Source organism: Artemia sp. Qi Xiang Cuo, chromosome 18 (genome assembly GCF_049724085.1).
Source record: "Artemia sp. Qi Xiang Cuo chromosome 18, ASM4972408v1, whole genome shotgun sequence".
NCBI classification, from domain to species: domain Eukaryota; kingdom Metazoa; phylum Arthropoda; class Branchiopoda; order Anostraca; family Artemiidae; genus Artemia; species Artemia sp. Qi Xiang Cuo.
Window position 1 is genome coordinate 18634759 of NC_142811.1, and position 14405 is coordinate 18649163.

Consider the following 14405-nt stretch of genomic DNA (forward strand, 5'->3'; position numbering starts at 1 on the left):
TTGGAAAAACAAGATTTTTCAAAGCACTAAAAAACTTTTGTTTAATGAGCAAGGTGTTGAAAAGGGGGCAGCCCCCCTTATATACAGAACAATTTACATTTGTTTTAAATTTTAAACTTTCTCCATACTTTAGTTGAAAAACCTTTTCTATTTGTATAATTACATTTCATGAAACTGTAAAGTTTTATGAATACAATACTCTTGGTAGCATAGAAAGAACGATCAACATTTCAATGATCTCTGTTTGGATTTTGATTGGTAATCAAACAGTTCGTGGGAACGAACTGTAAGTAAAGAGCGACGTGGCTCAATAGTAACCGAAACTGTAAAAGCGGTACTTTGATACCGATAGATACATAAAAAAATTGGCTTATTATTCTGATTCCAAATATATAAGTTTCATTAAGTTTAGTTTTACCCATCAAAAGCCACGAGCCTGAGAAAATTTGCCTGATTTTCGAAAAAAGGGAGAAAACCCCCCTCGAAGCAATAGAATTTTAATGAAAAGCACACCATCGGATTCAGGGTATCAAGCTCATATCAGTAAAAATGTCGAATTTTGTAATTTTTGCCAGAAGAAAGATCATGGATGCGCGTTTATTTGTTTCTTTGTTTTTTTTTGTTTTTTTTTTTCATGGGTGATTGCATTGGTCTAGTGGACCCCGAAGACGTCGAGAGAGGGCTGATCCTAACGGAGACGAAAAGTTCTAGAACCCTAATAAATTGGACCAAAAAATTGGAGGGCAACTAGGCCCCCTCCCACACCACTTTTTTCCCAACATAGTCCGACCAAAATTATGTGATAACTTTTATCTTTAGCATAGTTGAAAGGCCCAATAACTATGTTTTTAGAGATAAAATAACCCCCTACAGCCCCCTAGGAAAGGTTTTTAAGTTATAAAGTTTACCTATAGCTTTATTTGCTATTGGGAAATATGCATACATTTTTCGAGCGGGGAGGGGAGGACGAATTTTCTGCTCGAAGGATTTTGCACGGGAGAATGTTCCATGGAGAGGGAAGTTTACAGGGGGTGAAATTATCAGGGGAAATTTTACGCTGGGTGAATTTGCCAGAATTCCTACAAAAATGTCTATATATGTCTTGCTTTTTCTTTACCGATTCAATTTTAGCCTTGGAGATGTTAAGGGTAATTCTCTACAGGTAATTTTCCACAGGAGGCTCAACACCACCTTATCTCACTGGACATGCGATTTAAGGTAATTTAAGGTAATTGTTCGAGGTAAATTTTTGCCAGGGTTGAATTGCCCAGAGGATATTTCTGTGGGGAAGGGGATTTTTCCTTGGAGGAGGAGCCAGGTATTCTGGCATTATTTAACAAACGATCAGAAATTAAATAAAAAAAAGTTTTTTCAGCTTAAAATAAAGGAGCAACATTAGAACTTAAAACGAACAGAAACCTTTACGTATATGAGAGGAGTTGCCCCTCCTCAGCACCTCGCTCTTTATGCTAAAGTTTAAATTCTGTCCCAGTTCTTTAAAAACAACTCCTGAAACACAAGGGTCGTTTGATTAGAACAATAGGTAACTATTTTTAAAGGGCCAAAAAAACCGTAGTGTGAAAGGTGTTGAGAAGGGGGGCAACCCCCCTAATATATGTAATAATTTCTTTTAGTTTTAAGTTTTAATGTTACTCCTTACTTTCAGTCGAAAAAAACTTTTTTTATTTAATGAAGCTTAGAGACAAACATTTTTTTTAAAGGCAATGGAAAAAATATGTCAACTAAAGTAAAAGTATATAAAAATGAAAAAAGTAATTAATTATAAAAAAAAATACACAAAACAATAGCCTACTTACAGAAACTAAGATATAAATTCCGAGCAATCAGTTCTGCTGAGCAATGCCGAAGCATTGAAGGGACATTTTTTAACAATATCGACAGTTTTGAACTTGGGTATCAAACACCAACATATTTAATGCTTTTAGACTCTAACTGTTTATAAAAACGGGGTAAAACACATTTTTTCCATGTTTTTCCCCTATTCTGCTCTTTTTCCATTGGTTTCCTTATATTTACTTTATAGTCCTAAATTTCCACCGTTGCCGGCGCCCATGTTTACTTTATGATCAATAACAGCACTCCAATATACACGGATATCTTATATCAATCCTGCCAGTCTTCTGTTTACAATAATATAATCAATAAGGATGGCCGTCTTGCCATCATTTGGGTACCCTGCTTAAGAGCCATTTTATGACCAAGTACTGTATTGGTTATAGCTAGATTGTTATTTCTACGAAGTTACAGCAGTCTAAAACCGTTACTATTTTCTGTTCTTACACCAAATTTACCAAGGCCAGAAAACTACCTATCCCTGTTTCTACTAGCCTGGTCGATAAAATACCGTAATGAAAATACCATATTTCTACATGATCTCCTGTCTATTTGTCACTGTAGCTGTAAGTAAAATTCACCCGAGTCACTTCTATCTCCATCAGTCAGCTCTAAAGTGGTATATACTACTATGACTGATACCTTGCATTTCTTAGTCGTAAAATGAGCAACTAGCAACTGAGTAAATAGCATCTAGCTCACTATATCATTTATACCTTTCTGACCTAAACAAGACTGAAACCTCTCGAAAATATATCGAGATGAAATATGCCAATGTAGAATTTTAAATGGTCGATAATCCTGAGAAATAGTTTTGAGAATGTGCTAAATTGGGATAGAGTTACAGGAAAAGATACAGAGGAAAATGAAGTATTTTCTGACACCTTGTATATGAAGAAAGATTTGTTTTGTGTGGAAGAATTAGTAGCAGTACTAAAAGGATGGAAAAACAATAAAGCCCCTGGTGCTGATAGAGTGGTAAATTAGTTTATTAAATATGGTGGCCATGAGTTTTAAAATAAGTTACCAAAGATAATGAATACGATTTTCGAAAAATGGGAAGTCCCTAGCAATTTTAGGAAAAACTTAATTAAAACCCCCGGTACAAAAAAGGTGATAAGAGTGAGTGCTTTAATTATAGAGGCAATAACCTAGTTTCTGTTGATAGTAAATTATTTATTGTGGTGGTACTTTTTAGACTTATAGATGTTTTAAGACAAAGTTTTAAGAGAACAATAGTGCAATTTTAGGAAGGATAGAGGATGTGTCGACCAAACTTTCACTTTTAGATTAATAATTGAGAAATGCCTGAGTCATCAAATACCATTAGTCCTTAGTTTTAAAGATTATGACCTACAGTTCGATTCAGCTGATAGAAACAATTTAGCAAAGGTCTTATGCTGGTATTGAATACCATAAAAATACATTAGAGTAATTTGTTCTATGTATGAAAAAAACTCTGCTACGGTTAAGGTAGGAAGTAAGGTTAGTATCATGAGATAAGTAGGGTTGTGTTCTATCCCTGGTGAATTTTGTCTTAAGAAAAGCAGGAAAGACAATGGGAGAACCCAGAATCAATTGGGGAAGAAATTATTTCCTGGACTTAGATTATGCTGATGATTTAAGCATCCGAGATGAAAGTGCAAGCAAAGTGGATGAACTTTTAGAGGTTTTGCGAGTTCAGGGTGCTAGAATAGGCTTAAAAATAAATGTTAAGAAGACTAAGACGCTAAGGCTGGGAATAAGTGAAGATGAAAAGGTGACGTTGGGTAACAAAAATATCGATAAAGTGGAGAGATATACTTACGTTGGTAGTAATATTAACAAAGACGGTAGACGCCATGAAGATTTTAAAAGTAGAATAGCCAATGCTCAAGGTGTTTTTCACAGTTGAATAAAGTTTGGAATAATGGGAAGATAAGTCTGCAACCCAAGATTAGAATAATGGAAGCTACAACGATGACAGCGCTCAAATATGGCTCTGGAGCATGGGCGCTCTGAAAAACGGAGGAAAATTTGCTAGATGTTTTCTAGAGAAAATTCTTACGGATTGCTTTGGGTACCCTACTGACTGACCGTATTTCAAACAGTAGGCTTACGAAAAGTTTGGCTCAATCCCGCTTTCTAGGGCTATAATGAAAAAAAGGTTGAGATGGCTAAAGCGCGTTATTCGGATGACAAATTGCATAACGTTGCTCTTTTCGGCCAACCGTCTAACGCTAAACGAAAAGCAGGTCATCCGCGGTAAGAGTGTGAGGATGTCTTAAGAAAAGATTTAAAGGAAATTTGAACTACCTAGGAGGGTGTAAAGACAGAGGCTTTAAATAGATTGGGATGGAGGAGGAGCGTGCGTAGCTGTGTTCCCTCAGGCAGCTTAGTACTGTGGTGAGTTGATAGTAGTAGAAGTAGATAAACCTACTCAGGAGAAAATATGCTCCCCCCCCCTCCACATTGAAAAAAAAACAAGAAAAAGTCACTTTTTTGCATGGGAAGCACCAAATATGTCTTTTTTGACTATAGAATTGTCAATGAGAAATCTTATTCACAAATATATTTTCAGAAACAATTGATACGCATTCTTGAATTTCATAACCAATTTTGCAATCTGATAATTAATTTTCGAGCTTTGAGGGCAGTAATAGAGAAATTTGATTTAAATTAATTTTGAAGTTTACATCTTGTCTTTGTTAAACCCCTGAATGGATTTCTTTCTTTCAACAGATTAAAAAAAGGAAAAACCTAACTGAATGGTCAAACTCTATGGTTATGGGTTAGGCTAGTCATCGGTCAGCGTGATCAAGTGGTCAAGCAGTAAAATTAGTGTTTACCGCCATCTAACATAAATGTCATAGTAAAAGAAAAGAAGATACTACTACAAATCAGTTGAATTTTAAAGTGTGTAGCCTAGTAACCTTTTTGGATAATCAAATTGACCTAGCCGGTCGTATTATGGTCTAATTAAATCTTTTTGAATTTAAATGAATAGACATGAGCTGGGGACATGAACTTTGGGTAAGTAGATGTCAAAAGATAGTGTAGGATACCAGATATAGGCCTACACAGTCCTTGGTCTAATTGAGAAGCCTATATTCGTAATGTTTAGCCTATTTACCTACAATATATGATTTTGTCGAAAAAACGGTAAAATTCTATTTTAGCAACTTTGGGCTATCTTGGAAAGGGGTTAGGTTAGGAAATGAAACTTTCAGGGATGGGTCTACAGGCTAAAGTATGTCCCAGGAAGGTATTTTTAAGTACTTACCTCCACTAGTCCCAATAGAGGGTCCTGAAATTTGCCTATATGACAGATCTATGCCTATTGAAATTTTGGTAAATTTTTTGTTAGCCTATTCATATTATTGACTTACTAATAAAGTAAACATACCACTTGATGCCTTTTATATGCTCTTCCAAATATAATAATCATTTTTGTCAGAAATGAATTTTACTTCCACCCCTATATAAACCAATACAGGGTAGGCTATATATTTGCACATTAGAGGGGTGGGGGTAAATTTTATTTCTGATGTAAATAAGAGGTAAGTTCAAATATTCCCCCCCCCCCCCCCCCCCTAATGTACAAATATATACCCTGAATTGGTGTATATAGGGGTAGGGGGTAAAATTCATTTCCAACAAAAATGATTATTATATTTGGAAAGTGCATAAAAAAGGCATTGAGTGGTATGTTTACTTTATTTGTAAGTCAATAATATGCATAACAAAAAAATTACCAAAATTTTGACAAAACAGGATTTTACCTTAATTTTCAGCTATCAGTTTCTTTTTCTCTGGCTTTTATTCTGAAAATGTAATTCCTGTTATTTGAGTAGAATTTTAAGCATTTTGAGTAGAATTTTAAGAATTTTAATCAATTTTTTTTCAACATTTAGGAAATGTATTTGCATATCTTCGAAACCTTATAAATTGGGACTGAGCAAAGTTGTGAAGCTGGAAAAAATTTTGGGTAAATTTTTTTTATTCATATTATTGACTTATGTATAAAGTAAACATACCACTCAATGCCTATTTTTATGCTCTTTCCAAATGTAATACACATTTTTGTCAGACATGAATTTTACCACCACTTCTATATATACCAATTCAGGGTATATATTTGCACATTAGGGGTGGGGGGGTGAGGGAAAGTTTAAACTTAACTCTCATTTACATAATAAATAAAATTACAAGGCAGAAAAAACATTACAATGACAATTTTGCATACTAGGCAACTGAGCTTTACTTGGTGATTATTGTTTTCAGTATGATAATTGATGGTGATTTTTGTTTGTAGTATGATAATTGGACTGGAATAGGGTATTAAATTGAAACTAGCAGTGAAAGTTTACTAGGATATAAAACTAAATCAAAGCACACTATATGCATACAGGTTGTCAAAAAGCCATTTCAGAAATATCCTAGGAACAGCTGAGGGTATCAAGTTGAAACTCAGGGCCACTACTACTATTGAGCTAAATCAAAAGAGTTCAAGTGCATCCAGGTTGCCAAAATGGCATATGCAATATATCAGGCAAAAATAGAGCTAGGCAAAAAAAATTAATGCTAGAGTTCAGAGTCTAGAAAATATTATCTCATCTAAAGTGTCCATTGCCAATGTTGAGGAAATGGTCAATCATACCATTGACGTTAAGCTGAAAACCAAAGTTCAAAAGATGGTGCTACAAGAAAATGACAGACTGAAAAGACGTATGAATTTTGTTGCATATGGTGTTCCACCCCAAACCAATGACTTACAGTTCTTACAAAATTTTCTTAAAAATATGTTTCAAATTGATGTAGGTGCCGTGACCAATTTGCAAAGGCTGACAAGGACTAACCCCAACTCAAATGCTCCCAGCTCATCCAATCAACCAGATCCCTTACTGTTCTCAGTCAGTTCCTTTAAAACTAAAATTGACATCCTAACACAGTCCCACATTAAAAAGGGAGACATTTGTTTCTATGCTGATACCTCAAAAGAAGACCGGCTACACAGAAAAGAATTAGTAGAAGAAATCAAGAAAAGAGCTGCTGCTGGTGGGCAAAATTTAGGAATTAAAAATGGTTGTATAGTGACAAAAAACATGCTAAAACGGGTTGCCATTACCCCAAACAACAGAATGGCCCTTTAAAAACCTTTTCCCTGCCTCTACATAGTATTAACAAGCAAAGTAATTTATCTATTCTGTATACAAATGCAGACTGTTTATCTACAAAAATTGATGAATTTCATGCCCTAATATCAACCCACAAACCCCATGTTATTGTTATTACAGAATCACTACCCAAGAACTGTCAGCACCCAGATGTATTTTTCCATCAAGTTCCTGATTATAATCTCATTATAAATACTAATTATAAGTGTGGAATTTTCATTTATGTTCATACCTCATTAAAGTATATTGAAGTTAATGACCCAATTTTTTCAATTATAAGTGAATCCTTAGTAATTGATGTGAAATTACCTGGGTCCTCAATTGCTTTTAGAGTTGTAGCCATTTATTATAGTCCTAGTGTTTGTGAATTGTCTTCATTTAATAATAGAAAAATATTGCAGTATTTATCCACTGGCTCTTTATCTAGTTCTATGTTTTTAGTAGTCGGTGACTATAACCTACCATCTATTGATTGGACATCGGATACAAAACAACTTCCCGATGAGTCAATTGAAAATTATTTACTTGAAACTTTACATGAGCATTATTTGCATCAGCACATTCAAAACCCTACTTGTTTGCATGCTAATTCAACCCCTTCAGTTTTAGACCTTGTAATTGCAAAATCACCAGATGATGTTGCTAGTGTTGAGTTTTTGCCACCACTAGGAAAAAGTGATCACTTGGTATTGGTGATATCACTAAATTGTGTGGTAGGTCATCGTATGATCTTTTGATCTCTCACATCAGACAACAGCAACCGTACAAGAAAATCAAAATATATTTTCTTGATTATTATCGCTTCTAATCAGTAGTTGTACCAAACCTATCCTGCTCAAGTCATCCTCAGGGCTATACTGTGGTGTTTATCCTTCCCATAGTATAGTGAAGACGTTTTTATAAAATCTTTTTTCCTTTATTTTTTTTGTTATATTTTTTTTTTTAAATATTTTTAAAATCGGAATATTTCATAAGTCCTCAAAAGAAAAATGTCCCCCCAGATCCCAAATCAAAATCCATAGTGAAAGATACCCATCCTGGCTGGTCAAGCACATTATCTGAAAGTTCTAATGATGGCTCTGATTCAGAGAATAGGACAATGATAACTGTAGGTCCTAATGCAACCATAAATGATGATAATGGGTTTCAAGAGGTCCTCTCTAGAAGTTCTAAAAAAAGGAAAAAAATCTCCCCAATTAAAAGCATTTCCCCTCTCCCTGCCCAAGATCCTCCCTCCAAAAACTTAGGAATTTACCTTAAAATTACTCCCACTACCCCCTTTGAAATAAAATTGATCACTGCAATAAGAGTTGCAATTTTTAAATTGCTTAAATCAATGTTCTCTCTTAACATTAACCGTGATGGATCTCTGCTTATAGCTGTAGAAGATCAGAAATCAGCAGATACAATAATTAACCTTAAATCCCTTCTGAATATCCCAATTATTGCATCTAATTGGAACCCAAAACAATCACCAACAAAAATTGTAGTTTACAATGTTCCCCCAGAGATATCTACTCAGGAGTTAAAAGAAGGCCTTTCAGATAGGGCTGGAAACACAATCCCAGTTGAGGATATTATCCAACTTGGAAAACCTAACTCTACTGGCCTAAAAACTAGTAGATCCTTCTTATTCACACTAAAGGATAAAATTGATATCCCAGAAAAATTATTCCTATTTGGGCAAATCAAACCACACAAGGAATACAAACCTAAGCCTATTCAGTGTCAGAAGTGTTTCAAACTGGGACACATGACAAACAAATGCAATGAAATTCTCCAAGAGTGTAGTAATTGTAAATCTTTCCATCCTAAAGAGCTGACAACTTGCAAAAACACCCAGCCTACATGCACCAATTGCAAAGGTCCACATGAATCTACAAATAAATCATTATGCCCTGCATACAAGAAAAGAGCTCTAACACTCCAAATATCAACAGAGAAGGCCATCCCATACCCCTTTGCAGCAATGGAAGCAAATGCTGCCCAACAATACCAAATAAAGCCTGTAATGAAACCAACCAAAACCCCCAAGTCAAATGCCCCAAATGCATCAAGCACCCCATATAAAACAACATCTTCTAAGCCCCCTAGCTCAAACCCCTATCAGAAGGAATCACCAAGCCAGCAAGCCTCGTTTTCCGGTGAGATGAGGCCAGCCTGGCCCTCCCTCCCAAGAAGAAACAAACCAGAAACACTACCAGGAATCAATCCCTTAACCAACAAACAGGATGCACTACCAAAAATGCAATCCCCAAATATATGCTTATTCATTCTAAACTGTAATGCAGTTCAGTCAATGAACATACATCAACTACAGAAAACAAAAATTATTGCAGAATTGGCAAAAATCTACATCCCAGATGATATGCTCATTAAAGCAAAAAAAGATCTTGCTTTACTTTTAACAAAGCTGAACATTGATACACAGTCATATGAAGAATAAATCAACAACACAACATTTATCAATACTCCAATGGAATGTAAGATCACTCACAGAAAATAAGCTAAATGAACTAATATCATTTATGAATAATAATTCCATTAATATTGCTTGCCTCCAGGAAACTCATTTAACCCAAAATCAACAAATTAAGTCTCTGGGATACACTATCCTGAGAAAGGATAGATCTTCAGAGAGAAAAGGAGGTGGTGTAGCTTTATTAGTTAATAATAATATAAAATTTTGTGGCATCAATTTTCCAGATTTTGAAAATGATGTTGATGTAATTGGTATAAGTGTTTGGCTGAATAATTTAAAAACCTACATAATAAGCTTTTATAACCCTAATGGCCAAACTTCAAATGCCAAGGATTTCTTTAATTATATAAATAATTCTAATATGTTAAAAAACATCATTATTTGTGGTGATTTCAATGCCCACAGCCTTTTGTGGGGGAATAAACCAGCAAATAAAGCTGGTAAATTTACTGAGCATATGACTTCAAATAATAATGAATTAGCTGTTGCTACCCCTCCAAACCTAAATACATATTTTAACCCCAAAAGTGCCAAATTCTCCACAATTGACCTACAAATTGTGTCTTTAAATTTTTTGAACAAAATTTACATAAATAAAATTGATAGTCTGTGTACAGACCACTTTGCTATAGTTTGCTCCCTAAATGAACCTGCTGAAACTTCATCTCATACTTACAAATATATAAACAATAAATCAAATTGGTCTATTTTAAAAAATAAGATAAATGATGAAATTACAAGTTTCACCCAAAGTTCATGCTTTTCTAACACAACAGTTGACACACATGCTGAAGCCTTGACATCTTTACTAATAAATACAGCTAATCATGCTATCCCCAGGACAACACCTAAGAAAACATTCCCTAAACAAATTCCTAAAGCATGGTGGACAAATGAGTGCCTAAATAAATGGAAGATAAAAAAGGCAGCTAGGACAGAATTCATAAAAAAACCAACACCTACTACATATTTAAAAAAATTACAAGCAGAATCTAATCTAAAAAGGACTATAATAGATGCTAAATATAAATACTGGAATAATTTTGCAAATAATCTCTCCAGAGAAACGCATGAGCCAATTATACATAAAGTCATAAGCCACATATGTGGGAAAAAGACTTCTCCCAACCCACTCCTGTATGAGCTTTTACATAATAATACCCATTATGACAACGATATTGAAAAGGCTAACCTATTTGCAACTCTTTTTGTTAATAAGCTAACATCAAACAATCAAAGCAATCTGTCCACAATTCCTATGAACCCTAGTTACCAACCACGCCCAGGATCCGAGTACATAACTAATCCATTTTCAATCCAGGAATTGAATAATGCAATACATCATATTAGGTCCAAAACTAGCAGCAGCTATGACAATATACACCCTACATGGATAAAGAATCTCACACCTTCATACAAACAAGAACTGCTAAATTGTTATAATCACGCTTGGGCATCGTCTAGGTTCCCCAATGTATGCAAATATTCGTCCCTCCTACCAATCCTAAAGAAAAATAAACCAAAAGATAACCCTGAGTCTTATAGGCCCATAATGATTACACCTGTGATGGGGAAAATAATGGAGAAAATGATTTATCACAGACTCCTCTGGTTTTTTGAGAAAAATAACATGATCCCACACACTCAAACTGGATTCAGGAAATACCACTCCTCAACAGATGCTTTCATTTTGCTAACAAATGCAATAAATGAATCTTTCTCAAAAAATAATATCCTAGTGGCAGCCTTCCTTGATTTTGAAGGAGCATATGACAATGTGAACCACCAAATCCTTTTAAATAAACTTGCAAACCTCGGAGTACCTCCTAAGCTAGTATCCTTTATTAAATCCTTCATAGAAGTGCAAAGTTTCATTGTTTGTGTTGGTTCAGCCTCTTCACCCCAAAAGACAATATGCAAAGGCCTACCTCAGGGAGCAGTCCTCAGTTGCCTCCTATTTGCCCTATATCTCTGGGGCATGAACCTACCCCACACGAATCTACAGTATGCTGATGATCTGGTGCTATGGTCATCTGGCAACACCTTTCAGATAGCACAGTCAAATCTGCAAAAGTCACTTTTCCAGTTTGAAAAATTCTCTCAACATTCAGATTTACCCATTGCACCCACCAAGTCCAAAATAATCCAATTTCACAGGAAGCGAAACCATGTTAATGCAAAACTAACTCTAAATAAAACAACTATTCCAGAAGATAATAATATTAATTAACTAGGTCTCATGCTTGACCAAAAACTTAATTTCCACCTCCACATTTCAAACAATTAAAAAATATTATAGAAAAGCAAATATACTAAAAAGACTTCTTTCCACACCCTGGGGTTGTAAGGAGAAAACCTTACTCCAGTTTTATAAATCACATATAAGACCCCATATTGACTATGGGCTCATTGTATATGGTGCATGTGCAAAGACCCAGATGCAAAAAATTGAAACAACACAAAATGATATAATACGTCTCATATTTGGTCTTAGGAAACCCACAAGCTCCAAGTTTCTGCTTATGGAGAGTGGATTAACAACAATAAGGGATAGACGTAGCTTTCTCTTGATAAAACATCTTACAAAAATTGAATCAAATAGCTCACACACATTACATAATTGGTTAAGAAATCCAGCCATGTATAGAGGTATTGCAGATGAGTATGCCAATATTCAAAAGAAGTTCCCTGTACCAGCAAAGTCTATTGCACCTACTTTCCCCCAATCCCCTCCATGGAATTGGTCATTTCCCATAATAAATACTGAATTTTCAAAATGGAATAAAGATTTAACCCCCATTGCTTTTGTTCAGAAAAAATTTGCAGAACTTAATACAATTACCTATAAAAATCACTTCCAAATGTTTGTTGATGGGTCAAAAATGAATGAGAAGGTTTCAAGTGGTGTTTTACTTCCTCACCTGAAAATTGCAATGGGCGATAGATTATTTAATAATTTATCTATAATGTCTGCTGATTTAAATTCCATAATCATGGCATTAGAACACCTTAAGCAAAACCAATCTTTGATTGAAAAATTGAATAATATTATCATCTATTCCGACTCTTTATCAAGCCTTGAGTTGCTGGCCTCAGCTCCTCAATATAAGTTGGACATTGACACTTATCATTGTCTCAGTATTATTGATAATCTTGCTTCAAGTGGCATAAAAACTTACTTCCAGTACATTCCTAGTCACTCTGTCATAAGTGGTAATCATCAGGTTGATGAAATAGCAAAAAATGCTATAAATATTGACCAGCCAAGTGGGAGACCAATCCCAATTAGAGATATTTACCGATGGAGGCTATCAGATATTAATTTTAATAAGATTAATCCTATCCTTTCCCCCTTTCCCAATAAGTATCTTTCTAAAATTTATCATAGAATTCGTTCTGGAACAAATGGACTAAATTTCCTTGCATTCTCATATAAGATTTCTAATTCAAGTGGTTCAATTCCCCTGTCCCCTCTTTGCAGGCATTGTAATATGAATAATGAAACAATTGACCATTGCCTATTTGAATGTAATATGCTAACGTCTGCACAACATACCTTGCTTTCTAAACTGTTAAAATACTTCAAACACCACAAAATCCCACTATCAGTCAAGAGCCTAGCCAACTATACCTGCACACAGAGCATAGAAATCGACATCTATCATCTTATATTTGAACTCCTAGAGTTGAAAGATCTGCTGAAAGATATCTGAATATATCTAATAAATATGAGGCAATCAAGCCAGTAGCTCTGTAGCCCACAGAGTGAAGCAGAAGGAAAAGGGCTAAATAGTTTTACTGAAAAGCCCGCCTGCTGTTAAATAGAAGAAGAAAGACCAGATGATGTTGCTAGTGTTGAGTTTTTGCCACCACTAGGAAAAAGTGATCACTTGGTATTGGTGATATCACTAAATTGTGTGGTAGGTCATTCTGATATTCCAAATCATTCTCCCAAATATGATTATGATAGAGGAAATTACATTGCATTTTCAGATTATATTTTGTCTCTTTCTATACGAGAGGAGTTACAGCAATGTAATGCTACTGTTGATGCATCTTTTGATTTTATTAAGCAGGCCCTTATAGAAGGTAAGGATCAATATGTATCAATATATACTTGTAGACAGTTTTTTAAAAAGAGACAGATCCTTCCTGGGTATATTGTACAAATGCTAAAAGAAAAATGTGATAGGTGGCATGATCATTTAAGATTTAAAACCTTAGATTCTTGGTCAAATTATAATAGAGCTAGAAATAGAGCAACTAAATTTTTTTTTTTTTAATCATCAAGAGGTGGAGACAAATGTTATAGCATCAGTCCAAAGTTACCCAAAAAGATTTTGGAAATATGTGAGAAGGAATCAAGTTTCACAACCCCCAATTCCCCATCATCCACTTCCTTTATAGATCCCAAAACTTTTTTACATATAGATGATGATTTTGTAAAATCACAACTTTTCAATAAGGTATTTGGTTCAATTTTTACTCACACACACTCAGTTTATTCCTCCAGAGTTAACAAAAGAATTTGTTGATTCAGAGTTTACAGTCCAGCAGGTTTATCTGACACTCCGAAATCTTGATCCAGGAAAGGCACCAGATATTGATGGATTTTCTAATGTGATGTTATGTGAACTTGCATCAGTGCTTGCTGGACCACTCACATATCTCTTTAATCTTTGTCTCTCATCTGGTAAATGTCCTTCAGCTTGGAAAAGAACTATCATTAGGCCATTGTACAAGAATGGTTCAAAGTCCCATTTCAATAATTACAGACCAATTTCAAACATATCAATCTTTTCCCATATAATGGAGAAAATTGTGGTGAGTCGAATCCAAGCGCATTTTGAGGAAAATAATTTATGGCATTCTGCTCAGCACGGTTTCCGTAAACAACGATCTTGTAACACGCA

The 14405-nt window shown here is 34.8% G+C and overlaps 1 protein-coding gene across 2 annotated transcripts in view; it reads left to right on the forward strand.

The window, feature by feature from the left end:
* The first annotated feature begins 4729 nt into the window (after positions 1 to 4729).
* The window catches only part of Cip4 (formin-binding protein 1-like Cip4), a 175529-nt gene continuing 165853 nt past the window's right edge, over positions 4730 to 14405 (forward strand). For both annotated transcript variants that reach the window (XM_089104402.1, XM_089104403.1), the window contains exon 1: positions 4730 to 4866. In XM_089104402.1, coding sequence (XP_088960528.1) covers positions 4843 to 4866 — 24 coding nt within the window. In that variant the 5' untranslated portion in view covers positions 4730 to 4842. The remainder of the gene's footprint in view (positions 4867 to 14405) is intronic.